At 48.7% G+C, this 24568-nt stretch overlaps 2 protein-coding genes across 40 annotated transcripts in view; one reads left to right on the plus strand and one right to left on the minus strand.

Annotated features, from left to right (window-relative positions):
- The window catches only part of Eri3 (exoribonuclease 3), a 124057-nt gene extending 108482 nt beyond the window's left edge, over positions 1-15575 (plus strand). For 10 of the 36 annotated variants that reach the window (XM_017319971.1, XM_017319970.2, XM_017319961.2 and 7 more), the window contains 2 exons: positions 2708-2876; positions 15019-15106. In XM_017319971.1, coding sequence (XP_017175460.1) covers positions 2708-2835 — 128 coding nt within the window. In that variant the 3' untranslated portion in view covers positions 2836-2876; positions 15019-15106. Of the gene's footprint in view, positions 1-2707; positions 2877-15018 lie in introns of all 36 variants that reach the window. The other 26 variants (XR_003954874.1, XM_030253202.1, XM_030253200.1 and 23 more) reach the window with 5 other exon arrangements.
- Positions 15576-15958: 383 nt separating this feature from the next.
- Positions 15959-23599, minus strand: Dmap1 (DNA methyltransferase 1-associated protein 1). Of its 4 annotated transcripts, none has more exons than XM_006503266.2 (11): positions 23492-23599; positions 23111-23271; positions 22552-22643; positions 22121-22316; positions 17887-18045; positions 17628-17795; positions 17228-17413; positions 17010-17081; positions 16705-16777; positions 16299-16594; positions 15959-16072 (listed from the first exon to the last, which is right to left on the minus strand). In XM_006503266.2, exons 2-11 carry the CDS (start codon positions 23213-23215, stop codon positions 16013-16015), a joined length of 1407 nt encoding a protein of 468 aa, XP_006503329.1. In that variant the 5' UTR covers positions 23216-23271; positions 23492-23599; the 3' UTR covers positions 15959-16012. The 4 variants fall into 4 exon arrangements, with proteins under 4 accessions (XP_006503329.1, NP_075667.1, XP_006503331.1 ...); NM_023178.2 differs by having other exon boundaries at positions 15964-16072; positions 23111-23260; positions 23492-23503; XM_006503268.4 differs by having other exon boundaries at positions 15964-16072; positions 23111-23260; positions 23360-23499.
- Between the last annotated feature and the right edge of the window lie 969 nt (positions 23600-24568).

Consider the following 24568-nt stretch of genomic DNA (forward strand, 5'->3'; position numbering starts at 1 on the left):
TGTTCCTGCATGAATGCCTGACCGAGAAGGCCACTATTGCCTTAGGCCCCACCCCTTCTGGTCCACTGCCAAGCGGAATCCAGCATCCATACTATCCTGACACCTCTGGCCAGACCTGCCTCGAAGGTGTCCTCACTGCAGCCTGTGGTGAATTGGAGCTGCCGCATGGGGGAGCCCCAGGCCCCACTGCTGCCTCATTGATCTCCTCCACAACATCCTTACCACAGCACATACCACCCCCCTCAACCCCCGCCCGCCACAGTCATAAATCTCAATTTACGAGGGCAGCTCTGGTGGGGGAGGGAGGCAGCTCTGCTAATGATGGTTCCTCAGCCGGATTTTTCATGTTGCACAGTCATAAATTTTTAAGAACAGCATGGGCAGCACGTTAGCAAGTTATCGAAGCTGCCTCCAAGCTGGCTGCCTAGCTCTGAGAGCAGAGACAGGTAAAGCAAAGCCAAGGAGGCGTCAGAGGCTGGGGTGAGGGGAGCCACAGGCTGAGTCTGAGGGTGGCAAAGGAGGCTGGCCAAGCCAGCAGTTATAAGCCCTCAAACAGGTCAGGCTAAGCCAGAGCAGTGAGATCCAAGGAGGGATCAGGAATGTGGTACACAGACCATGCATGGCATTTGGGAGCTGCTGATGGATGCCTCTGCATCAGGACTTGACACCATGATGTACGGGGAGCCTGGAGACATATAGATTTTCCAAGTGGCCACTTTGAATAGAATTACAAACCCTGAGCATGTGCACGGTGAGGCCCATGCTTTCACAGAGCCGTGCTTGCTTCAGAAGCCAGGGCTTTTAGCTTTGTTCTCAGTAGGTAGGGCCCTCGGTCATCAAGCGAGATCCCGAGGGAAGTGCCCACATAGACAGTAGGTCTTGTATGTTGACAAGGCTAACACAATCGAGGTCGAGTGGTCCTGGGCAAGTCATTCTTGCCATTAGAGCTTCTGTCTCGTCCTCCCTGTGTTGACAGTAACTTGTCAGGGCTCACGGAGTCCCGGAAGTGTGCTGACCCCTTGGTTGGATTTCTGTGAAGGTTTCTGAGGGGAGTGTTTGGGGAAAGACCCTTAGAGGTGATGGCTGGGCTTTTACTTTGTTCAGTTTATTTAGAAAACATTTGCCAGAATCTTCTAGGTCCACACCAAACAGCCTCAGACAAGAGCAGTTATTTCTAGGAGGTGAGGTAACCTCTTTTGGCTGAATCTCCAATGTTCTGATCTTTGCCTGGGACCTTCCTAGGGCTCACGGACCACATTCAGTCCTTCAAGGGGGACTCCCTAGCCTTCAAGGAGATGACAGGTACAATAAGCTACCTCATAAGGACCAGACCACGTGCTCACCTGTATTCGCTGATTTGTATACAACTGGAGTTTAGTGACCCTGACTGCTACTTGCAGGGTGCACAAGCAGCAACCAGCAGAACATCAAGCCTTTGGAGGAGTGAGCCTCATACCACAGACAAGAGGCTTAAGTACAAAGTCTGGAATCCAGCTTTGGAAAGCAGCCCAGGTGTTGTGAATGTGTGTTAATATCACTGTGGTCGTAGTGAAAATCAGCAGAATACAGGCTGATCGTGTGCGTGGAAGCTCTCTGTACCCCATACAACTGCTGACTTTTTTTTTTTTTAAGATTTTTTTTCAATGTCTAATAGTACACTGTAGCTGTCTTCAGACACACCAGAAGAGGGCATCAGATCCCTTTACAGATGGTTGTGAGCCACCATGTGGTTGCTGAGAATTGAACTCAGGACCTCTGCAAGAGCAGTCAATGATCTTAACTGCTGAGCCCTCTCTCCAGCCCCCTGCTGACCTTTCTTACCTTTCTTACCTCCACACACCACATCCTCCCCTACACCTGTCTACTTCACTTCAGTGGTTTTTTTTTTCTAACTTATGTTTTCTTTTACTCAGCTCTACATCATACTCCGTTGGCCTAAGTGACTTTGGGCTATCCTTCAGGGCTCAGTTTGTTTCCTTCCTCAAGAGAAGCCTTCCTTAACTCCTAGACTCGTTGGCCAGATTCTCTTCTCCCACATGCACTTTCCCACAGCACCCTGTACTCCCTCTTTGCAGCATTTAATCACCATTATAATTAAGACTCACTGGCTCGGAAGTTGTTTGACATCTCTCTCCCTACTAGACGATAAGTATCCTGAGGGCAAGAACTTGTGGTTTGTTGTTGTTGTTGTTGTTGTTGTTTTTCATCTTGTATCCCCAACGCATAGCACAGTGCTTGACAAGGGTAGGTGGATAATAAATAAAATGTGCTGTTTTGAATTGAGTTAAATGGAGTTGAGATGGCCCTGGCCCACCTCTGGGTGCTAGCACAAGCCAAGGTAACTAGGGAAGTGCCTGTAGCTGAGGTGATTCCCATTAGTCCTCATGATTAATTCACAGCCACACTGTGATAGAGTGGGCTTGTCCCCAGTCAGCTCCTCCACTGGGGCCCACCTGTTAGCGACAAACAAACAAAGGGGATAAATAATGCATTGGGAGCCAAGCCAGGCAAGGCAGCGTATTGAAATTAATAAGGATTAGCTGAGCAGCTTGAGGATAAAATATTTACCAGGTGGGACTGTGCTTAGAAAGGCCAGCACCCCCCACCCCCATCCCCAGAGTCCCTAAGCACAGCTAAGCTGTTCTCTAGAGCATTTCTGTCTAGGTCTGGGTATCACCAGCACCACTATTCCTACTTTGCTGATGAGGTCCTTCCATGGAAGTCTGCTGGCATAGTCTTGAGAAAACCAAGATGCTCCAAAGGACTGGAGGCAAAGAAGACCAGCCATCCATCACCTTAGAAGCTGGACACGAGGACCATGACTTAGAGCTGTGACATTCAAAGGACTTGGAATGGCAGATGTCAGGCTGGAAAAGGTGCATCTGTAATCCTAGGCCCGTGCTTTCCCCTTCCTTCTACTTTATGCATGTGGAAAGGGCTGTACACCTAAGAGACAAGACCAGAGGGATAAACATGGCCAGGGTCCCAAAATTTTGTCGAGAAGATTAGATGTTTTCATAGGAATAGCAATGTAGGCGATAACTACCTGAAAAAGTGGTAGTTGCTTTCAAGGTTTCATATAACCCATCCCTTGAATTTATGACTTCCTTCTACTTTCCAAATGCTGGACTTAGACCTGTGCACCACCATGTCTGGCCTTTATTCTTGTTCTTTTGTCTTTTGGTGTGTTGTTGTAGAGATGGGGGGTGGGGGTGAGGCAGGGTCTCTAGAGAATTCTGGCTGTCCTAGAACTTCCTCTGTGGGACTGGTCTGCTGACTTGCAAATAGTACAGATCCACCTGCCTCTGCCTCCGCAGTGTTGGGATAAAAGGCATGCACCACCACATCCATCTCTGACCTTCCTTCTTTAATTCTTTTCTTTTTCTTCCCCCCTTAAAAAAAAAAAAAGGATGGGATCTTACCCCTCACTATGTAGCCCTGGCTGCTTATGGAACCAGATTATGGCCTATGCAGCCAGATTAGCCTTGATTTGTGACCTCCTGCCTCTGTCTCACATGGACTGGGGATTTAGGTGTGTGCCACCACATCTGGTATTCCATGCTGTGGATAGAACCTAGATCTCCATGTGTGATAGGCAGACACTCTACTGAGCTACATTCCCAGGCTCCTTGCAGGCAAGTTTCTATTTTTTACTTACCTAGCTTAACTCCTGTTGACATCTTTAACCATAGTTCAGATGTCAGCATTAGCAAGTTTAGTGTTGGCCCAGTGCTGTTAACTAAAGGCCCTGTTTCAGTTTGACCATGGTATCCATTGTTTCTCTTTTCTACTCCAGTGTCACTGAAGGTGTTTAAGATGACGTTAAATGACTAGAATCACGGTTTAAAATAGACCATTGTAGAAAGAATGGCAGTAGTGTTGCTTTTGCCTAGAAGAGTGGTGGTAGTAAGAATACACCTAGAGACTATTGGACAACTCGGGCCCCAAGGATGGTCAGGGTAGATAATTCTGCTTAAGAAGAGAAAAGGAAGCGGTTCAGTGACAGCTTTGAGCAGCACATCTGAGGAGTGTGCAGAAGAACAAGTGCTCATAGGAGCTAGTAGGATGGCATGGAAAGAAGTGATAATTCCACCAAAGCCACAGCCAGAGAGTGAGTACAAGCCAAATAGAAAGGGCAGGGAGCTAGCTCAGCAGTTAAAGCACTGGTCGCTCTTTCAGAAGCAGGTTCGAACCCTAGAACCCATATGATTGATGTTGCACCATCAAACTGTAACTCCAGGGTCAGGGTCCTCTGTGGCTTCCATGAGCACCAAGAACATAAATGGTATATAGACATATAGGCAAAAACACATAGTAAATAAATAAAATTTTAATTCAAACCTAAGAAACCCCATCGGTGAGAGGTGGCCTGATCGTTAGAGAAGACAGCTTTGGTAAAACAGGTTGTAAGATGGGAGACAAGGAAAGGAGACCTTAAGCCTAAGGCACCAGCCAACTGGGAGAGGCATTAAATGGACACTGACTCCATAGAGTCTGAGCTGGAAACCACTAGGGCTGTATCCTAGGGCCTCAGGAGAGTGGGCGTGCTGGCTTAGACTACAGCATGAAGTGAAATGGATAAATCAGCTTTGGAGGGGATAGCAGGATTGGTCCCCTATGGTGACATGCAGATAGATCAAGTATGTATCCATTTGGGAATGAGAGGTAGAGTACTTGACTGGTAGATTGAGATCTGTGGGGAAGGCAGGAGCTTGTCGACCTGAGGGCTAAAGGTAAGTGCTCACACTGGGCAGGAGTCTTGGGGTTGCCTGGGCAGTTTATGTACCCCAGGGAATGGTACGGATCTCATGGTGACACTAGTCTGTAATGTGAATCTCTCCACACAAAACCAAGATGTGAGCCTAGAGAAGCAGCTTGGGCTCTTTCAGGCCAGGATAGCCAAAGAAAAGAAGGACAAAGTTGAGAACATTGACAAGAAAAAGTCGGATATGGTGAACCCTGAAATCCAAGTTCTAGAGGTAGTTAGTTGTCCATTCTGTTCTAAGGACAGAAAGTACCTAGAACATATGCAGTATCAATCCCCTGAAATCAGGGCATCAGTGTATACTCAGTTTGGCTGTCTTTCAGACTCTGGGTCTGTCTGAGATGGGATTCTCACTTTGTAGACTCAATCTCCCAAGAACTATGCCAACATGTCTGGCTGAAGTGTCCTGTCTCTGAGCTCTGCCAGTGAAATAAAAGCAAATACGGTCTGTGGGAACTCTAGGAATGATACATAAAGGGAAACCATCAGGGAAGTATGTTCTTGTCTTTTTTCTGTATTATTCCTCCTCCTCCTCCTCCTCCTCCTCCTCCTCCTCCTCCTCCTCCTCCTCCTCCACCTCCACCTTCTGCTCCTCCTGCTCCTCCTGCTGCTGCTGCTGTCTGGTAACGCCATGGTAGAGCTCTGGGGACAGTAGAGCAGAACGGAGGTGGAGATCCAAATCTCAGCAGACTGTTAGTTAGATCTGTTCAGCTGTTCTGGACAGCCAGCTCTTTCCTTCAGACCTCAGGCTTGGCCATGGGTTACCTAGATCTACTCTGCCACTTCTAGCTATAGCAGTCCCTAGCGGCTCAGCCCTTCCAGCAGGGCTGGGAATGGGCCGGGGGAGGCGGGCATCTGTGGTAATGGCCAGAGCATCGCCCTGTTACTACAGCGTATTTCACTTTTAATTCTGACATATAATGTAATGATCTTTTTTAAGGCCCGATGATATTATCTGCCTGACTAGATTATTGAGTCTTCATCATCTCCAGATAAATTTACGGCCAGGACGAGGCTCAGGATTTATCATCAGTCAATAGAGCTCAATACTCTAACAAGGCGTGTAATAAGATATACATATTTAATGATCCAAGGGGAGGAGCACTAATGGGAGCCCAGACTGAGTGGTCCAGGGGGCTGGGTTGGGGCTCTGCCATAGGGCTGCCATGGCTATGGGGACACGGATGCATTTTTGGCCCTGTGGTTCCAAACTTTAGTCTTAGGACTGCATATCTTCTTCCTGAGACTCTTAAGGGCAGACAGCGACAGGACCTGAGCACATGTTATTCCCTAACCCCCACCCCCACCCCCAGGGAATGCTCTCCTGTTTCCAGACCTAGAAGGGCTAGGTTGTTCTCAGACCTGCCTGTTCAGGTCCCTGAACATCAGAAAGGGCCCACAAGGGAGGGAGTGCTGGGGCTCTATGCCCAGGCCATGCTGATGGTGACGGATGGTTTTTCATTATAGCCTCTCAGGTCCTGCCCGCACCCTGTGTGGAAATTCTATTTATTCCCTAATTTGTAAAAATTCCCTCTTTATCTGATCCCAATCAGGGCGGGGTAATTGGCTCTCTGGGGCAGCGGCTGGGGTCCTTGATGAAGAGCTATGTGGATGTAGCCAGCCTGGCCCCCTCCCATCCTGCCACCAGGGCCCACAATTAATAATGATTTGCAAATGGCAGACAAGCAATAACACAGAAAGATGTGGCATCCGTGCTGCCTCTTCATTTCCTCCCCTCACAGATATAAATGGCCATAGAACAAAAACCCAGCACTATAAATTCTGAAATTAGTTATTCACTGGGATAAATGGGGTCTGAAGCCTATAGTCCCACTCCCTACCACCCCTGCCCTTGCTTTCCCTGACCCAGGCTCTATTTTCAGGACTTCCTCTTTAAATATAAACTCAGATCCTCACCTTCCTCCCACCACTCCAGTGACCGCTTCTTGGAAGTGAGCACTTGGTCTAGGCTTGCCTCTTCCTCAGTGGAGACCGCAGCCAGTGCGTGGGATCTAGTTCCACCTCCTCTCTGGCTGCTTGACCTGGCTTCTATCCCCATTCTGCATTGGGTGTGAATGGAGTTGATGTGGCCTGCCAGGCTTGGGAGTCTGGATCAGAGCTGGTCAGATCAGAGTTGTCTTCTTTGGCATTTGGGATCAATCCAGTCATTGGCTTGGCCAAGTCTGAGTTGGGCTCCTAACAGCCAAATGCAGTGTAAGTGACTGAGGGGCTGAGGCTGTGCTTACTGGTCAGGCTTCTCTGGGAGGCTGGCAAAGGCATTTCCGGGCACCATGCCCTCTCGGCCAGGCACATCCTTCCCCCCACCCCCCCAAGTGGCTATGAGCTGGCGGGTAATGGGCGTGTAATGGCCTCATTTCCATGCCCGGCCTCCAGGAGCGGCGGTAAGTGTTTGATTGCCTTAATTTCCAAACACATCATTATCCTAGCTTTACCAGCGCTTAATAAACACTTTATGAGGATTTTTTAAAAAACATCTTCGGTCCGCATACTTCTCTGAAGTGATAAACTCTAATTAAGTCTAATATTTAAAAATATGGTAATGGTGAGTTGTTTGAATAAGTGGACTGCATTTCTGTAATTTCATTATTACGTAAAACACGCTAATTATTTGGAGCACGCTTATTACAGAGAGAGAAATCGCCTGCTAATCAAGATGAAATTGCCTTTTCCCCTTATTGTAGAACCACCGCCATCCTTCACCATCAGCCCTGTGGCACCTCAGGCACCTCTGTGGGGTGGAGGGTGATACAGGGAGGGGCGGGAAGAAGGGGTCACTTAAGAGTCGAGGCCGTAAGGACCCTGTTTGGGGAGGGTTAGAAGCTAGAAGAGTGCTGAGTGGGAGGAGAAGAGAGTGTTTGTCTGGAAAAAGTGTGGCCAAGGTGGCCATGAATGGGAGAGGGACATAGGAGACTGTGAGGACCCAGGCTGGTCCATGGGACACAGAATGAGTGTCAGGATATTAATTTTAGAATAACAATATTATAGGATATTAGGGTAACTAGTAACTAACATAGACACTATTTTAAATACCTCACAGACAATTCATTTCATCTTTTAAATTTTCCTTTAAGAGAAGTAGTTGCTGTAATTTTTCTTTCCATTTTAGAGGGAAAAAAACAAAATTAGAGAAAAGTTAAAGTTCAGGAACTTGGTTAGGTTCAGTTGTTAAGTAGCTGAGTCTGGACTAAACTCAGAATCTGAGGTTCTCTGCTGTTTAAATTCTAAATTCACTGGCTTGGGCTCCTTTGGATGCTGAACACTGCTGGCCCCACGAGAGTTCAGCCAGGCAATGGTGGTACATGCCTTTATAATCCCAGCACTCAGGAGACAGAGGCAGGTGGAACTCTCTGAGTTTGAGGCCAACCTGATCTACAGAGTGAGTTCCAGACCAGCTAGGACTATATAAAGAGTTCTTATCTCAAAAGTACACAGTAAAAGTCAAATTTGAACTTAAGATAAAAGTAGTTTTCAGTGCATGTCTGGCGGTCCTTTCAGATTGGCCTAGGACACCCACAGCACTTTTGCTCAGGACATTATTGCTGCTGAATAGCCAGACGGATGTGGGTATAAGGTCAGTGAGATTCTAGAGTTCTTGTGATTCCCTCATTCTCATGCACAGGTCCTGCTCCTTGCAGGTTCTTTCTCCCTTGTCCATCCCTGCAGCCCAGCTTTGCTGGCCTCTTCTCCGTGGGCTCAGGCTCCATCCCTTACCAGTCCCTGGACAGATTACCAGACAAGGTGAAGGCAGGAGACTGAGGCTCCGGTGGTGGGCCTGGACATTTCTCTGCATGTTCCTTTAACCACATTACCTCTTAGCCTCTTGAACCAGCAAGCTGGGTAGTGGTGGTGCACGCCTTTAATCCCAGCACTTGGGAGGCAGAAGCAGGCGGATTTCTGAGTTCGAGGACAGCCTGGTCTACAGAGTGAGTTCCAGGACAGCCAGGGCTACACAGAGAAAAACCCTGTCTCAAAAACAAAAACAAAACAAAACAAAAAAACCCAGCAGTTTTCCACCCCTGATTCTCCAAGTTGATCTACTCCTTTAGTCATTTTTGTTTTTTCTTATTTCTCTTCCTCCTCCTTCTTCTTCTTCTTCTTCTTTCTTCTTCTCCTTCTTCTCCTCCTCCTCCTTCTCCTCCTCCTCCTTCTTTCTCTTCTTCCTCTTCTTCTTCTTCTTCCTTTTCCCCCTCTTCCCCCTCTTTCTTCCCCTTCTTCCCCTTCTTCCCCTTCCCCTCCCCCTTCCCCTTCCATGCAGGGTCTCACTATGTAGCTCTGGCTGTCCTGAAAATCATTACATCCCCTTTGGTCATTTTATATTTCTTCTCTTTACTGGTTCTAACAGTACTGCACATATGGTAAGAGCTGCCATTTCAGAAGGGTACAGAGAGAGAGGACAGTTTAGTCCATAATAAGTCAATGGGCTTGGGCTGGTGAGATGGCTCAGTGGGTAAGAGCACCCAACTACTTTTCCGAAGGTCCGGAGTTCAAATCCCAGCAACCACATCGTGGCTCACAACCATCTGTAACAAGATCTGATGTCCTCTTCTGGAGTGTCTGAAGACAGCTACGGTGTACTTACATATAATAAATAAATCTTTAAAAAAAAATAAGTCAATGGACTCTGCATCAGAAAAATAAAGTTAGAGCTATTTCTTACATACACAAAAGTAATTCCAGACAGATTAAGTAGGACATATAGCTAAAGCAGAAGTATGGTGCACACCTTTAATCCCAGCACTCAGAAGGTACAGGCAGACAGAGCTCTGTGAATAAAGGCCAGCCTGGTCTGCATAGTGAGACCCTGTAGAAAAAAATTCTAATTGTCTGGAGAGATTGCTCAGCTGTTAAAAGCCCTGGCTCTCCTTCCAGGGTACCTGGGTTCAGTTCCCAGAACACACAACTGTCTGTAACTTCAGTTCCAGGGGATCCAGCATCCTCTCTGCCTCCACAAGCACTGTATACATGTGGTACACAGACAGACATGAAAACAAAATGCCTACATACTTAAAATAAAAATAAATCTTAAAAAGTTTAACATAATAATGATAATAAAAATATAGCTGTGATATGGGATACATGTGTGGGCTTCTGTGGGGGAAGTATATACATGTGAGTTTGATACTGGATGTCTTTCAGCCATTCACCCTATGGAGACAGGGTCTCTTACTAAACCCCAAACTCTCCCAGTTCAGCGAGATTGGCTGGCCAAGGACCCTCCCATCTCTGCCTCTCTGCTGCTGGAATTGCAGGCTTATACTAGCATGCCTGGCTATTCTGTGGATACCCAGGGCTAAACTTCACCAACTGAGCCATCTCTTCAGCCCTTTGTTTTCTTAACAATTAGAGAAGTTCTTCTCAAACCAGACACTAAGCCTTGAAATCCTAGTGAAATGCCTTATAATTTTAGATGACTCAAAGAATCTTAATTCATCCAAAGCCTCCAAATTCCAGCTTCTCTGGGATTACTTACCAGACTGGCACTAAAGTCCTATAACCACTTCTCTCCCAGTCCTCTTGTGAAAGCTTATCTCTTTTCAAAGAAAATTTTGTGTGTGCACACATTTATATACGCAAAGATGGAAGTGAGAGGACAGCTTCTGGGAGCCAGTTGTCTCCTCCCTTGAGTGCGGGCTCAGACCCGGGTGCTCAGGCTTGCACAGCAAGTGCTGTTACCCACTTACTATTTTATGTGGTTGGTTAATTGGTTTGTTTTTTAAGACTGATTTCCCTGTGTAGCCCTGCCTGTCCTAGAACTCGCCCTGTAGGCCAGGCTGGCCTCAAAAGTGCTAGGATTAAAGTTGTGTGCCACCACTGCCCAGCTAAAAATTTTATTTCTTAAAAAAACTCTTAGTCTCTTCTTCACACTGTCAACATACTCCCACCACCACAAGCCTAGTTCTGGGTCAGCCTTCCAGGTGTGAACCATAATTCTACCTGCTCACAGATGGTTCTGCCTTTAGTCCTGTCATTTTCCTCTTTAAATGCATTAGTGTCTCCATAGTGCTACCAGAGTCAAATTCTTGAACTCCTTAGATTGGCATTTAGGGTCCTTGGGTTTCCTCTAGTCAGTCACTGCTAACTTGACCACCCATTCATATGTCACGGCCTTAGTATGTCCCCCACCCCCATGCTGTCACTCCACAGATCGCGTCCAGTGGTGTCTGTATTGCCTCTTCACCTTAACCCTAACTTTCTGGGCCAGCTCCCTTTCAGCTTTGCATGCTTTGTTCTTCTGGGAATCCATTCCCAAGCTTCTGAAAGAAGCAGTTCCATGCCTCCTTTGTTCACAGCACTGCACCTCTTAGGGGCTCTCTTTAAGTTCTGCGAGTACAGGGAGCTAGTCTTGGGCATCCAGACCCAGTCTGGCATACACATCCAGCACACAGAACAGGTTGGCACTCACTAGGTGAAGTGAGAACATGGATGAAAATCCTTGACGTATTTTCCAAGGGCTTCTTGGACCCTTTCCTCATGAAGGTTTTCCTTGGCCAGTGTCCTGCCGGCCTGGCCTGCTAGTAGCAGGGCTTCCTTCCTGCGCTGTGATCTTCAGTTTCCAGACTATGTAACTAGCAAGCATCCAGCGCCACCTCAGGTGGGTTCCTTTATGAGGGATCTCAGTCACCATTCCAATAGCAGCAGCTTTGCCAAGCAGCTCTGACGACTCTGGATGGAGGTACCTAACAGACTTAGCCTTCCTTGCTAGGTGCTTACCTGACCCGTTCCGTCTGTGGATTTGCAAAGCTGTTACCCTTCCATTCTTGTCTTGTCAATATAAAAATATTTCTAACACTAATAATTTTAATGTCTTTCAAAAGAAAAAGTTCTCAAGCTGATATGGCTAGCCTTTTAGAACTTGAAGGTAAAGGCCTATTTTGGAGGTGTCCGTTGTGAACACAACACAGCAACCTATTATCCTGTGTCACGGCACCTTTAAGCTGACCTAATTAGCTCTGCAAGAGATGGTATAAAGGCAAAGATGCCAACTAACTCAAATGGTCTCTGAGCTTCAGTCTGTCTTACCCTTCCCTACTCCCAAGAACACACATGGTGGAAGGAGAGAAATGACCACCATAAGTTGTCCTCTGAATACACACCTGTAACTGTAGCTCTCAAAAGGTAAGCAGAACCAGGAGTTCAAGGTCAAGGCTATCCTCATCTATAGTAAATCTGAGACCCTGCCCAGGGCTGGGGGCCTGAGGATACAGCACAATTGTAGAGGGCTTATCTCACATGTACACAGCCCTGGGTTTAAGTCCCAGAAACATGCAAAGGAAAGGAGGAAAGTACAGGATGAGCAAGATGGCTCAGTGGGTAATGTACCTGCCACCATGCCTTCTGACCTGAGCTTGATTCTCTAGGACCCACTCAGAAGGAGAGAACCAACTCCTACAAGCTGTCATATGACGTGCACATACACCATTAAAATACATGCATATGTGTGTAGACTTTAATCAAGCATTCTAGTGTACACCTTTAATCCCAAGTGCTGAGAGACAGAAACAGGCTACCCAGGGCTACATAGTGAGACCCTATCTTAAAAAGAAAAAAAAAAATGCAAACTTTAAACAGAAGGCAGGTAGAACCACTAAAGGATTTAAAGAGGGAAGGACATGATTAGTGTAAAAAGGTCATATTGGCTACAAGAGGGTGGATCTGAGGGACAAGCCAGACTGTTTAAATCTAAGAATTACAAGGTGTAGACTTACAGGTGACTAGCTACTGGAAAAAGGAAGCATTTGATTAGCAGTGGTTCTCAACCTTCCCAATGCTGTGACCCCTTAGTACAGTTCATGTTGTGGTAACCCCAACCACAGAATTATTTTTGTTGCTACTTTGTAATTTTGCTAAGCAGTGTCTCAGTTCCTAAGACAATCAGAAATACATGCTTTCTGATGGCCATGACCCACAGGTTAAGAACCACTGGGTTACAGAAGAAGGAAACGAGGTCTGCAGAGGTTTCAGACCTGGTTAGGTCTGGCCAGTGTGGATGAGGTGTTGACCTCTTGGGAGTGTCAGGTGAATTACTGTACAGTACCATTTGCTGATGTCAAGAATGCACGAGGAGGAGGAGAAAACCTGGGGAGAATATTCTGTACTGGGGTGTTTTGATTCTGTGTATCTGGAAAGAAGTGTTTGAAGATTTGAATTTGTGGTGGGACTGAAGAGAAAGACGCTGGAGTGAGAGGATAGCCATCAGGAGCAGCCATAGCTCAGGATTTAGGTGAAGTTGGCCATGTATGGCATGGAGAAAGGTGAAGACTGACTGAGGTGTGTAGGCACCTCTTGGCACTTGCTCACTGATGGCCTAGGGGTCTAGACTAGGATATTTACTTGGTCCAAGGGAGGCAGATTGAGTGATTTGTCCAGCATTGAGGGAGGAGCCAGATGAAGTCAATAGAAAACTAATTTTCTTTTCTGCTAAAAGAAATGAGGTGTGTGGCCGCTGGGTAATTGCAGATAACGAGGGGACTTATTCTTAATATGCACAGCGGCCATGGTCTTCAGAGCGCTGAAGACAGGAAGGATGTGAGGTGCCCTGACAGGGCTAGGCTTATTTGGGAAAAATATCCCTCTGTCCCAGGTTCCCTTTTCTCTCAGTGATGCCATCACAGCATCTGGCCCCACATCTCCTGTCCTATTCCTGTCAACTGCTCAGCACTCCTGTCACACTCCTCCCTCTACCCCCACCACACTGGCGCACTCACTAAGGGAGACAAATGACAGGGCCTCCGCTGAGCGGGGTGCGTGTCCGGCCCATAAACCACGGGGATGGGTCATGTCTGGAGTTGCCATGGCCGCCACTACCCACCCATCTGTCTTCTCCCCATTCTGCCTCAAAGCAGACCAGTCCTGACTGGTTTCCTGAGTCCCTGGAGAAACACGATATCAACTCCCCACATCTCTGTCCGCCATAGGTACATACATATTGAACCCTTCTAAGACAGGATCTCCTATAACTGGCCTGCTCTAGATCCTTGGTTAATGAGATATTTTCTTTGCTCAGGTGGGGCCAGAGGTCCCCTTTCTTAGGCCTCACACAGTCTTAGTGAGGGCAAGCATAGCTCAATGGAAGAAGATTCCAAGGCCTCCTGACCTTTACCACCACCCCTCACTTGATTATGTCATCACTGTATGGTACTTCTGCATCACAGCATCTATGAAATGAGGTTATGGCTCAGGGACAAGGAAGGTGGGAAAGGAGTCGGAGATGGTTGGGGACTGCTTTGGGAAGCTGAACCCAGGTAGATGGGCAGTTTCTCTCAACCTTCCTAACACTGCCACCCTTTAATACAGTTCTGCTACTTCATAACTATAATTTTGTTACCATTATGAATTGTAAATATCTGATATTCAGGATATGATGTGACCCCTGTGAAAGGGTCATTTGACCCACAGGCTGAGAACCTAGGAGGACAAGCTCCAAGTTGCTCCCCTTCTTGCATCTAGTCCAATCCTTGCAAAGTCCCCAGAGTCCCTGCAGCCTCCAGGCTACTACAACAGCTCACAGCACAGAGTTTTTCAGAGGCCAATACCAGAGAAACTAAGAGTCTAACACATATAGACTATTTAACCAGATATTTGAGCACAGACAAGGTCCCAAAAGGTGACCAGCTGCCAAGCCTACTCAGACAGAGGCAGGTTGTAGGTTGACTACTGCATATGTCTGACAGGCTGATAGCAGCTACATGGGGACAGGTATCCAGGGCAGGTGTTTACCAGGGTTCCGACACAGCCATGCCAAGTCTTGTGCCTTGTCACCAGTTGAGTATTGCCTGGGCCACAGTCTGTACCCCACACACACACACACACACACAAGTGCCGACAAAGTCACCCTGGCTGTGGGTGTGATGAATGGCCACACAGTAATGAAATGGAGACATCAAGGCGGGTGGCGGGAAGACAGAGTGTGGCGGACAGGCCGTCCCCATGTGGCGGCAACAAGAAGGATCGCCCAGCGGCCAGGGGCCGTCAAGGGAGAAATTACACATTTACTCTGCCTTTTTCTTACTGCGACGGCGCCCATACATCACCACTGGGGCCGGGATGGGACACAGCGGCCAATTTCCAACATGAATTATGGGACTGAGAAGCACTGAGTCCGGGCTTCCTGCAGGCCCAGTATCACCCAGCCCAACCCAAGGCTAGCAATGTTGTCATCAGAGCCAGAGATGTCCTTCTCAGGCCTATAGCTCCTGAATCTGGCCGGTCTGAATGTCTTCTCTTCTTTCTAGATGACTGCAAGAACATTGCCAACATCATGAAGACATTGGCATACCGAGGCTTCATCTTCAAGCAGACATCAAAGCCCTTCTGATTGGCAGAGGACGGGATGGGGCAGGACAGGGTAGCTGCTTGGCCCAAACCAGAATCCTCCTCTCCCTCACCAGAGGGAAAAGGGAGAGTGGCACAGCTCTGCGCCCAGAGTGTCCCCCAGCTGCCCTACAGGCTTGTGCCCTGTGTGAGGGCATGGCCACTTGGCCCCTCTGGAGCAGACACTTTGTGCCCCACCCCACTCCCATTCCTCAGTCTCAGCCCAGTATTAGCCCCTGCCATTATGGGCCTGGGCTAGGGGGAACCCAGGTACTCAACTGCCTTCTCCCTAGTACACAGGCTTCTGCTGGGGCCACCAAGCCCTCCCTGTGCCCCTCCCATCCATAGTGCATGGTGTGTGGTGCCCCCAGGGCTCCAGGACAGATCAGGCCCCACCTTGTGTCCACCCTCCCCTCATCCCTGCTGTGAACGTGCCACTTGAATAAAGTCGGGGAAACAAGGTCCTAGTGTGTCTGGAGCCACCCTTGTGTCTAAGGCTGTTGATATGCCAATGTTCCAGGCTTCATCTCCATACAAAGCCATCAGCATGTGAGCAGCTGACACTATAGTACCTTCTGATGCCTTCACTAAAGTTACACAAACTGGGGGCAGGGCTGGGGTGGGAGGGGGAAATACCTGGACCCCAAGGATCTGCCAAAACTGCTGAGATCCCAGCCGTGTGCAAGACCATCTTAAATGTAGAACCACAAGTGTTCGAGGTGCAGGGTCTAGGCAACTCAAAGTGGCTAAGGGCCTAATGTGGGCATTGCAAGCAAGCCTTTAGGAACTTGCTGTAGTGATCGATTGTATATCAGACTGTCATTCCAGCCAAGGTTAATGAGGAAGTGAGGAAACAATCAGCCCAGTCCAATGTAACAGCTCTATTTACACCATACCACCAACTCAGATGGCCCCTTATGGTTTCTTGGCTTTCTTCACAGAAGATGAGCTGGAGGCTGATTCCCGTCGTTTCCGCTAAAGAGACAAAGTGTTGAGGTTAGTAGCCTCTGAGGTTGGACTCAAGGCTTAGTCTGTCATTTTTCAGAGAAGAGGCCCAATAGTCAACCCTCTCCTGTCGTCAGCCTCGCCCCTCACAGTGGCAACCACTCCCTTGAAGGCACTGGAGAGAGTAGGCTCTGTAAAGGATGTGTTCTCTTGCAGAGCCAGGTCATGCTCCCCATAAGCCTGTCCAGGCTCTTACCGAATTGGGTGTGAGGGGTGCACCCACGACATCAATGATGGTATCCTTGGTGGGGTCCAGACCAAGTCCAGATTCAGACACTGTTGGCTCAGCAGAAGCCGGGGTTGGTCCCACTGCTGCTGCGGCAGGGGCCCCCAGCACTCCTGCCCGAGCCAGGGCCTCGTGCCGGTGCCGCAGCATCTGTAGCTCATATTCACAGTTGGCACAGGCCTGCTTGAGCTCGTAGAGTAACACCAGGTCGCTCCGCAACTCATTGAACATATGCACCAGCTCCTCTGTGGGGGTAGGGCTCAGCTCTGCAAGCAAGACAAAGCTGGACTATGGTCACATGCCTGAAACATGAACTGCCCTCCCTTGCTTAGGCTCTGAGAGAAGGGGACATTCTGTGGGGCTCAGCATCACTCACCCACACCAAGTTCCAGCAGCATCTGTTCCAGCGCCTTGATCTTCTTCTGACCCACAGAGCTGGGTAGCTTCATCTGCAATGATGAAGCTAGCTAAGTCCTCCACCTCTTGGGATGAGGCACATAGGTAACCCATGGGTGTAGCTGGGGCTGAAATGGAACTAGCTGAGAAGTGGAGAATGGTAAAGGCAGACTAGGCTTGGCCATGCCCTGAGGTCCATAGCCCCCTCTCCCACTGCTCTAGACTTAGAGCTGTAGCATTAGGCCACCTGGAGCCAAGGGCCCAATACTGCATGAGGTAACTCACCCGCTGGCTCCGTAGCGTGACACCTGCCGACTTAAAATCTGGAAACTTGATGCCTGCAGTCTCAGGGACAGCCTGGAGAAGAGTTAAGGAGCCTTAGGTGTCACGGGGAGTGGCCCAGGGACCTAATAACTCAGGATACTCTGAGAATACCCACTGAAGCTGGGGACCCTGTGCCAGATGACCCCTCCCCCCTGAGCTTGCTGGGTCAGCCTTCACACCGGCTTCTCAGCCTCCTTCTTTTGGGGTAGCTTCTTCTTGGGAGCCTTGCGTTCCGTGCGCCGCTGCTCTGCAGTGGTGTCTGCTGCTGTAATCAGCTTCTGCAGGTCTTGGCTGCGCTTCTCCCGCTCTTTTTTCCGGGCCTCAATCTTACGCAGCTCCTGTAGGAGGTACTCCTCCTCTGCCACCTGCAAAGCAAGAAATGCTTCCGTGTGTATGAGGGCTGTGTGGAAGCAAGTGGCTGGGGAGCTGACGGGACACTAGGTTATCTATAAGGGACCAGAGGTAAGGAGACTCCTGCAGAGAAGGGAGGAACAGGGACCATAAAAATGGGCTGGAGGTGAAGGGGCCTGGGGGGAGTGAGAGCTGAGCCGTGGAGGGTGGTGTAGAAGAGGTTATGACCTGCTCTGGGGTTCGGTTGTAAAGCCGCTCTAGCTGTTCCTTCCGCCGTCTCTCATGCCCAGCATCAAACACTGGTATCTTGAGATCTGTGCCTGGCACAGCCCTCACGTTGGCAAGCTTGGCACAAATGTGGTAGTACCTCTCTTTCAGGTCCTCCACAGAACGCTTCTGAGGATCAAGACACATGGAGAGGAACACTGAGGAGCATGGAAGAAATGGCAGAAGGATTGGGCACTCAGGCAAGTGCATAGCAGCTCACCTTGAACTGCTGGTGGTCATACCGATCGTGAATAACTACGAAGCGCAGATCAAATCGGCGGCTGAGGTCAAATAGGTGGTCAGTCTCTGCCTTAGTCCATGCGTCATCATGAAGGTAGAGTTGGTACTCCTGCTCTGAGTACACGGGCACCTGCACCGTCTACTGGCACAAAGACATGGGGACCGCATTCCTTTGTGTATGTCCAAGCAGGCTTGCCATGTTACCACAACCCTTCCTGTTTATTACCAACCCCATATCCCTACAGGAGCAGCCTGTAGGAAAGAAAGACCCTGTCTAATTAGTCAGAGGCCCCTCCCTATAAGGCTCTGGGTCAGTGGCCTACCTGATTCCCTCAGGACAACTTACCATCTTTTGGAATGGGTCACAAGCTCCTATCTGATTTGTAAGCACTTCTAGGCACCCAAGGGTCAATTCTAGAATGACAAACCCATCAGACAGGGGAAGGCCCAGAGCCTTGTCTGAAGCACTACTGCCACCCAGTGGTGACAGTGAAATGTGCCGTCTCAGAGTACTTCAATTGTTGGGCATCTCCAGGGAAACTTAGCGCCTATGCCCCTTCCTCTCCTGGCCCATATTCCTCCTGCCCGGGTGCCCTCTCAGAGTTACCAATCTCACCACAATTGAGTCACAGATCAGAAATCTAAGAAGGAGTTGGTTCTGGGCTAGAACAGGAAGTTTCTCATGAATTCAAAAGCTCTTGGACACTTCCACCAGATGTCACACATCCCCAACCTTAATATGCTCAACACTGCGTTCATCCCTCTTCTTCAAACATCCCCAATCCACACCTCAGCCACTGTCACCAAAGCCAGCATCAGAAACCCGTGTCTAAAGATGGTCTATGTTTCTGTTTTGTTGTCGACACAGCCTTGGTAAAGTGGCCTTGGCTGGTCAGCACTCTGTGCAAACCACACTGGCTCTACTTCACAGCAGTCCTCCTGCCTCAGTCTCCCAAACACTGGGATTACAAGCACACATCACCACACCTGACATTGGAAGCATCTTTCAATCCTTCTTTTTCCTTAATTTTGCCTCCAGAATCCCCATCTCTCAATGGCCACAAGCCATTCAGAGTAGCACAGCACTATCCTGTTGTACTCAGGCTGCCCTGCAGTCCATTTCCAATCAGCTCTCTGTCTGCAAACGTCTACACCATGCTCCCTCCGTACAGGGCAGACCTACAGTAAGAATGGAAACAAAGCACTTTTATGTCACAACTGTGTGTCCACTCATGAAATATAAACATGAACTTGTATTCTCTTAAAATCCTAATAATCTTTCTCAGTCAATGCTGGACTACAACAGAAAAGATCGTTCGCCTGTTCCTAAGAAAGATGCTGTTCTAGATCAACTTCTGAGATAAAGTGCCTTCTAGATAATTCCTAAGTTCAAGAGCAAGGCTTGGCCATTTCTTTCCCTCAAGTTTATTCTTAATTCCATATTCCTTCTACCAACTGAACATCCTCATCCTTTGACCACTCAGACATCCTTCTGGAAAATCTAGTTTCCCAGACTTGGCTACATTTACCTCCTAGTAATTTAATCCTGTGTGTGTGTTGAGGAAGATGTGACTATGGAGACCAGAAGGCACTGGATGTCCAGAAGAAGCTGGAGTTTGAGGTAGCTATGAGCTACCCATCTGGTTCCTGGGAACCAAGCCCCAGTCTGGAAGAGCAATAAGCACTCTTAATTACTGAGTCATCTGTTTAGCCCTGTGCTGGTTTTGTTTTTATTTAGTAGCCTAGGCTGGCCCTGACAGTATGTATCTGAAGATAATCCTGAACTCCTGATGCTCCTGACTCCACCTCCCAAATACTGGGACTACAAGTATGTACCTCCATACCAGGCTAACTAAACCTTAAGGCTAAATAGAAGTGAACTAGTGAGGGAGAACAGGGGATCACAAAAGGACATAAGATGAAAATACTCTAATGTGTGCGCACACCTGGCTTCAGGGAGCAGGCTGGGAAACAGTGAGCTGAGAAGAGAGTCTGCTGTGGCAGTGAACCAGCTGTTACAGGGAATGCACCCCCTTCTGGAAGCTTAGAATTGAGCTAGGGGTGACCCGCACAATCCAATGAGGCTAGTTTTAAGGAGACTAAAGGTCTTGTTTCTGGATTTGCCACGCCCCCCCCAGCACCCACGTGTCAGCTCGCAGTCATAAGATTCCAGCCCCAATGGTTCCAGCTCCTCTTCCGCCTATACGGGCACTGCACCCGTGTGGTACACAGACACACATAGGCAAACCCTCATACACATAAAATTATTTTAAAGTCCTGTTTCTTGTATCTAAGACCACCTAGCAGCAGAGAAGGTGTTGGAGTGAAAGAAGAGTAGGAAACTAAACAGCCACCTTCAGCAGTGGTGGAGGTGAGAAGCCAAAAGCCCAAACAAAAGCAGCAGAGAAGGCACAGGCCTAGAGGCTGGAGTAAGAGGGAATCCCAGAGTTGGGCATGAAGGGCCAAGGAGGGTGCCACCCTCAGTGACTCCTGGACTCCTGTCCTGAGCAAGAGCAGAGGGAGAGTCACAGAGAGTAAGGCCCCTCAGGGAAGCAGCTTTAAAGGAAGAACATGAACTCACTCAATCTTACAGTCACCCAGAGCTTGCCAGAACGCATCCAGTCCTGACATGACTCTACTTTAAAATCTATGAGTGGCTCCAAGTTCTTAAGCTTGGTTGCTAAGGGCCACCTGGCATGGTCACTGTTGATCAACAGAGCCACACCTCCCTCCCATGACCCTACATGGAGCGTTAGGCTCTATCGGTATACGGGAATGCCCAGTGCAGCCACTACACGTGAACCTTTTTAAGTTACACTTTAAATTGCACTTTGTTTCAGGTGTGTAGGGATGGGATATTTGGAGGTCAAAGGACAACATTTCAGAGTCTGTTCTCTCCTTCCACCACGTGGGTCCCAGGGATCAACCTTGGCCGTAGGCCTGTCTGCAGGAGCCTCTGGGCCTTATATTCTTTTTATATTTTTCTCCGCCATGTTCTATGTGTATGAAGGAAAAAGAATCACTGTACCTAGTACCATCATCAAGGAAACTCCCATAACGTTCCAGCCTTCCGAGTAGTTTATCTCCTACTGACTGTAACTGTACCCATATTCCCCTGTCTCTCAATAACATGACGTTTTTAAGGACAGATACTTTGTCTGACTTATTTTTGTTCTCAGTGTTTAGGCTTCAACATGCTGGAACAGTAAGTACTAAATACAAACTGAGTGTTTTTTTAAAGATAAAAGAACGTCTGTCTTTCCCAGTCCCTCCCCCTCCCTCAAATACTTCACCTTTTCACTGAACTCTGTCAGTCTAGCTTCTCCATCAGTTGGCCCCTAGAGTCCTAAGAACGATACTGGGATGGAGGACACGCTGGTTTGGAATGAATGTGATAGAGCCACACTGGACAATGCTCAGTCTGAGAAGCCATCAAAGAGAGGGCGTCCAGGCACAAGATACGTCAGACTGAGAAAAATCTGAGTTTGAACTCCTGGTGTTTTAAGGTCTTAATTCTAGACTGTTCTGAGCCACACTGTTCCTTAGCCACAGGTTATACAATCCTAGCCTACTCTAGCTTTTCCTCTCAATGGCTGGATGAGACTGGAAAAGGCCCTGCTTTAGGTAAGGCTCTACAATCTAGACCAAAAAACTAACTGGTCTTGGTTTAGGGTGCTTAGCCATAAAGGGTGAAGAGCACAGGCTGAGATTTGATTGGTAACAAATACCACCTTCCCAGAGAGGCCCTCCCTGACCACTCTTAGTTTTGACAAGGTGGCTCAAACCTAAGTTTGATCTCTGGGGCCCAGCTCTCAAGTGTCCTCTGGTCTGCTGGCATGTGCCATACAAATGGTGACACAAACCAAATGGGACATTCAGAAAGGAGTATTAGTAAATGAGATCTTCTGGGGTGAGGCCATTAGCTGCTGAAGTAACAGAGCTAAAGAAGAACAATGAAGAAGCATGGAGAAGCAGGAAGCTGCACCTAGGATGCAGTTGTGAGGAGCAGCAGTACTTGAAGGGCCAAGGGAAGCCACTAAAACCCACAGGAGATCCAGAAAAGGGCGGAATGCAACAGGCAGAAGAAACCCACAAGCAGCACTTGACCTAGAACCGAGTGGGTAACTGAGGCTGGGACTGAGCACATCTGGAGCCAGCCCTGGGAGACTGGAGAACTCAGCAAGTGGCTCAGCTTTGCTCTGTTAGCAGCTCACCTTATTGAACCTGGCAAAAGGGTAGTCCTTGCCCTCCTCCGCCGCTCGTCGCCAGTGGAAAAACATAGCGCCGTCCTTTCGAGCTGGGTTAGTAAAAGGCATCCATTTCCAAGGGCGAACCTTCTTGGACCCCAGTTTCGCCTTCACTGTCCGATACCCCTGACCAGTGTCACTGGGCAGCAGTGGGGGTGCATCCCTGGCAGTGGAGGTGAAAGGTTAGAAGCAGGTGTGTGAAGAACCTCTAAAGCCATGAAGCTCAGTCTACCCCAGAATAAGGAAGTCATGTCCTGGAGCAAGACACTGAGCTGTCCTGCAGGAGGAGCCCTAGTTGGGGATACTGGCGTGGGGGAAAGTAGAAGAGAAAATAGGGACATAGGGCTATGCCTGGTGAGCTAGGGGAAACACGGAGGACTTGGGATTCCAATACTTGCTTTTTGTCAGAGTAAAGCAAAGCATAGACCTCCCGATGCATGCCCTCAGGCCTCTTGAAGGTCAGCGTCTCTGAGGACTTCTTGGACTTTTTCTGGGAAGAAAACCACAGGGAAAAAATGATGGCCCAGACCCACCCTTCCTTGAAGTTTTTACCCAGCCCAACCTGAACAAACAAATGCTGAACTAAAGTCCCGGGAACCCACTCATGGGAGCGTCTCTACACCGTCTGCACAGGTTTCCTCTCCCCGCTCGCGTCTGAGTTATCAGGGAAGAAAGTCCTTCCCTCACCTCAAGACTGTCACAATGTCTTGCTCTCTCTTCCCAACAACTTACAAGTGTCAGGTTCCCTCGGTCCTCTCGTCCGTTGGCGGTTTCCCCGCTCTCTTGGTCCCCACCTCCCAGTGTCCCCTCTTCGTTACATTAAGGGTGGCATGCTCTTGTTCCATTGTAGCTCTCCTTTTATTATCACTTCCACCATCTCTCTTCTGGTAACACCCCTTCCCATCCCTTCGCCAACACCTTCACCCACACTTCAGCCCGCTCAAATGCCCCTGCTACCTTGTCCGGGTTGATAATATCCTTTTTGCTGATGGTCCCAGAGGCGGCATCTCCCTCTGGACCCCCGAGTTCTAGAATGTCTCGTACATCTGCGCCCGTAGCCATCACGCCCGAGGGATGAGGTAGTACCCCGACGTCAAGGGTCGGTACCTGCAGAAAGACTGTGCTACCGTTAAGGGGGCGGTGTCCCTGCAACTCCCGCTCCAAGTGGGGGCAGGGTGAAGAGGCCAGCGCCAGAATGGTCCACACCAGGTTTGGGTGCTGCCTCGTTCTCCGCCTCCCCGCGCAGGTGTCCCTTACGGTCACACTGTCCTCCCTGCCTCGCCATCCCCGGGGAGCCACACCTGAGTCCCCCCAGCTGTAGCCCACTCCTCAAATTACCTCTCTCTGAAGACCCACGGATAGGAACTTCCGGCTGTGCGTCGTAGAAACGCAACCCTTAGAAACACTTCCGGTCGGTGCTTAGACAAACAGGAGCCGGCTAGCAACCCAGTGTGCAAGCTACCGGGCAGGCTGAGTCGCTCGCCTGGAATTCCTGCTGTGCTCCCAGGAATCCGCGCGAGGCGATGCGGGGCTTGCTTTTGACATTTACCTTCTATTTCTCTACATTGTGTCCCGGGCAATGAAAAGAAAACCTGAAGAGAACTCTGTGACATTGAAAAGTCACTTATTTTCTCAAAACCTATTTCAAAACACTTAATTTGTTTACAAAATGAAAATTGTAACAGCTCCTGCTTAAGTGAAATACCAATAACCCATGTAAAACAATGGCACAGTGCCTGGAACATTATTTTTTTTCTTAATTAACTGGATTAATGATAGTAATTGCCTCTGCTCATTCAGTGCCTCTCTATATTACCAGGCATTGCCATTGTGCTAAACTTTCAAAGCAGAGCTAAACTAGCTTCTCCAGCTGCCAAGAGAGTAAAATAGAAGCTCTCTCTCTCTCTCTCTCTCTCTCTCTCTCTCTCTCTCTCTCTCTCTCTCTCTCTCTCTCCCTTCCTCCCTCCCTCCCTCCCTCCCTCTCTGCCTCCTCCTTCCTATCCCTTTTCTTTCCCCACCACCCAGGGTGGCCTCTTAACTCACAGCGATCCCCCTGCCTCTCAAGTGCTGGGATTACAGGAATGTGCCACCAGGTCAGGCTCTTAACTTCTTTATTTAATTTACAATTCCCCTAAAATGAGTTGTGAATCTTGACTCTTTTTTTTTTGGGGGGGGGGGCAGTGTAATGTACAACACACACACACACACACACACACACACTGTACTGTCAACACACAAACTAGAGTTATCTGATAGATGAAAACCTTAACTGAGAAACTGCCTTTAAGATCCAGCTGTAAGGCATCTTCTTATTGAGTGGTCAGTGGGGATGGCCCAGCCCATTGTGGGCGGTGTTATTCCTTAGCTAGTAGTCCTGGGTTCTATAAAAGGCTGAGCAAGCCAGGAGAAGCAAGC

Source organism: Mus musculus, chromosome 4 (genome assembly GCF_000001635.26).
Source record: "Mus musculus strain C57BL/6J chromosome 4, GRCm38.p6 C57BL/6J".
Classification (NCBI taxonomy): Eukaryota; Metazoa; Chordata; class Mammalia; order Rodentia; family Muridae; genus Mus; species Mus musculus.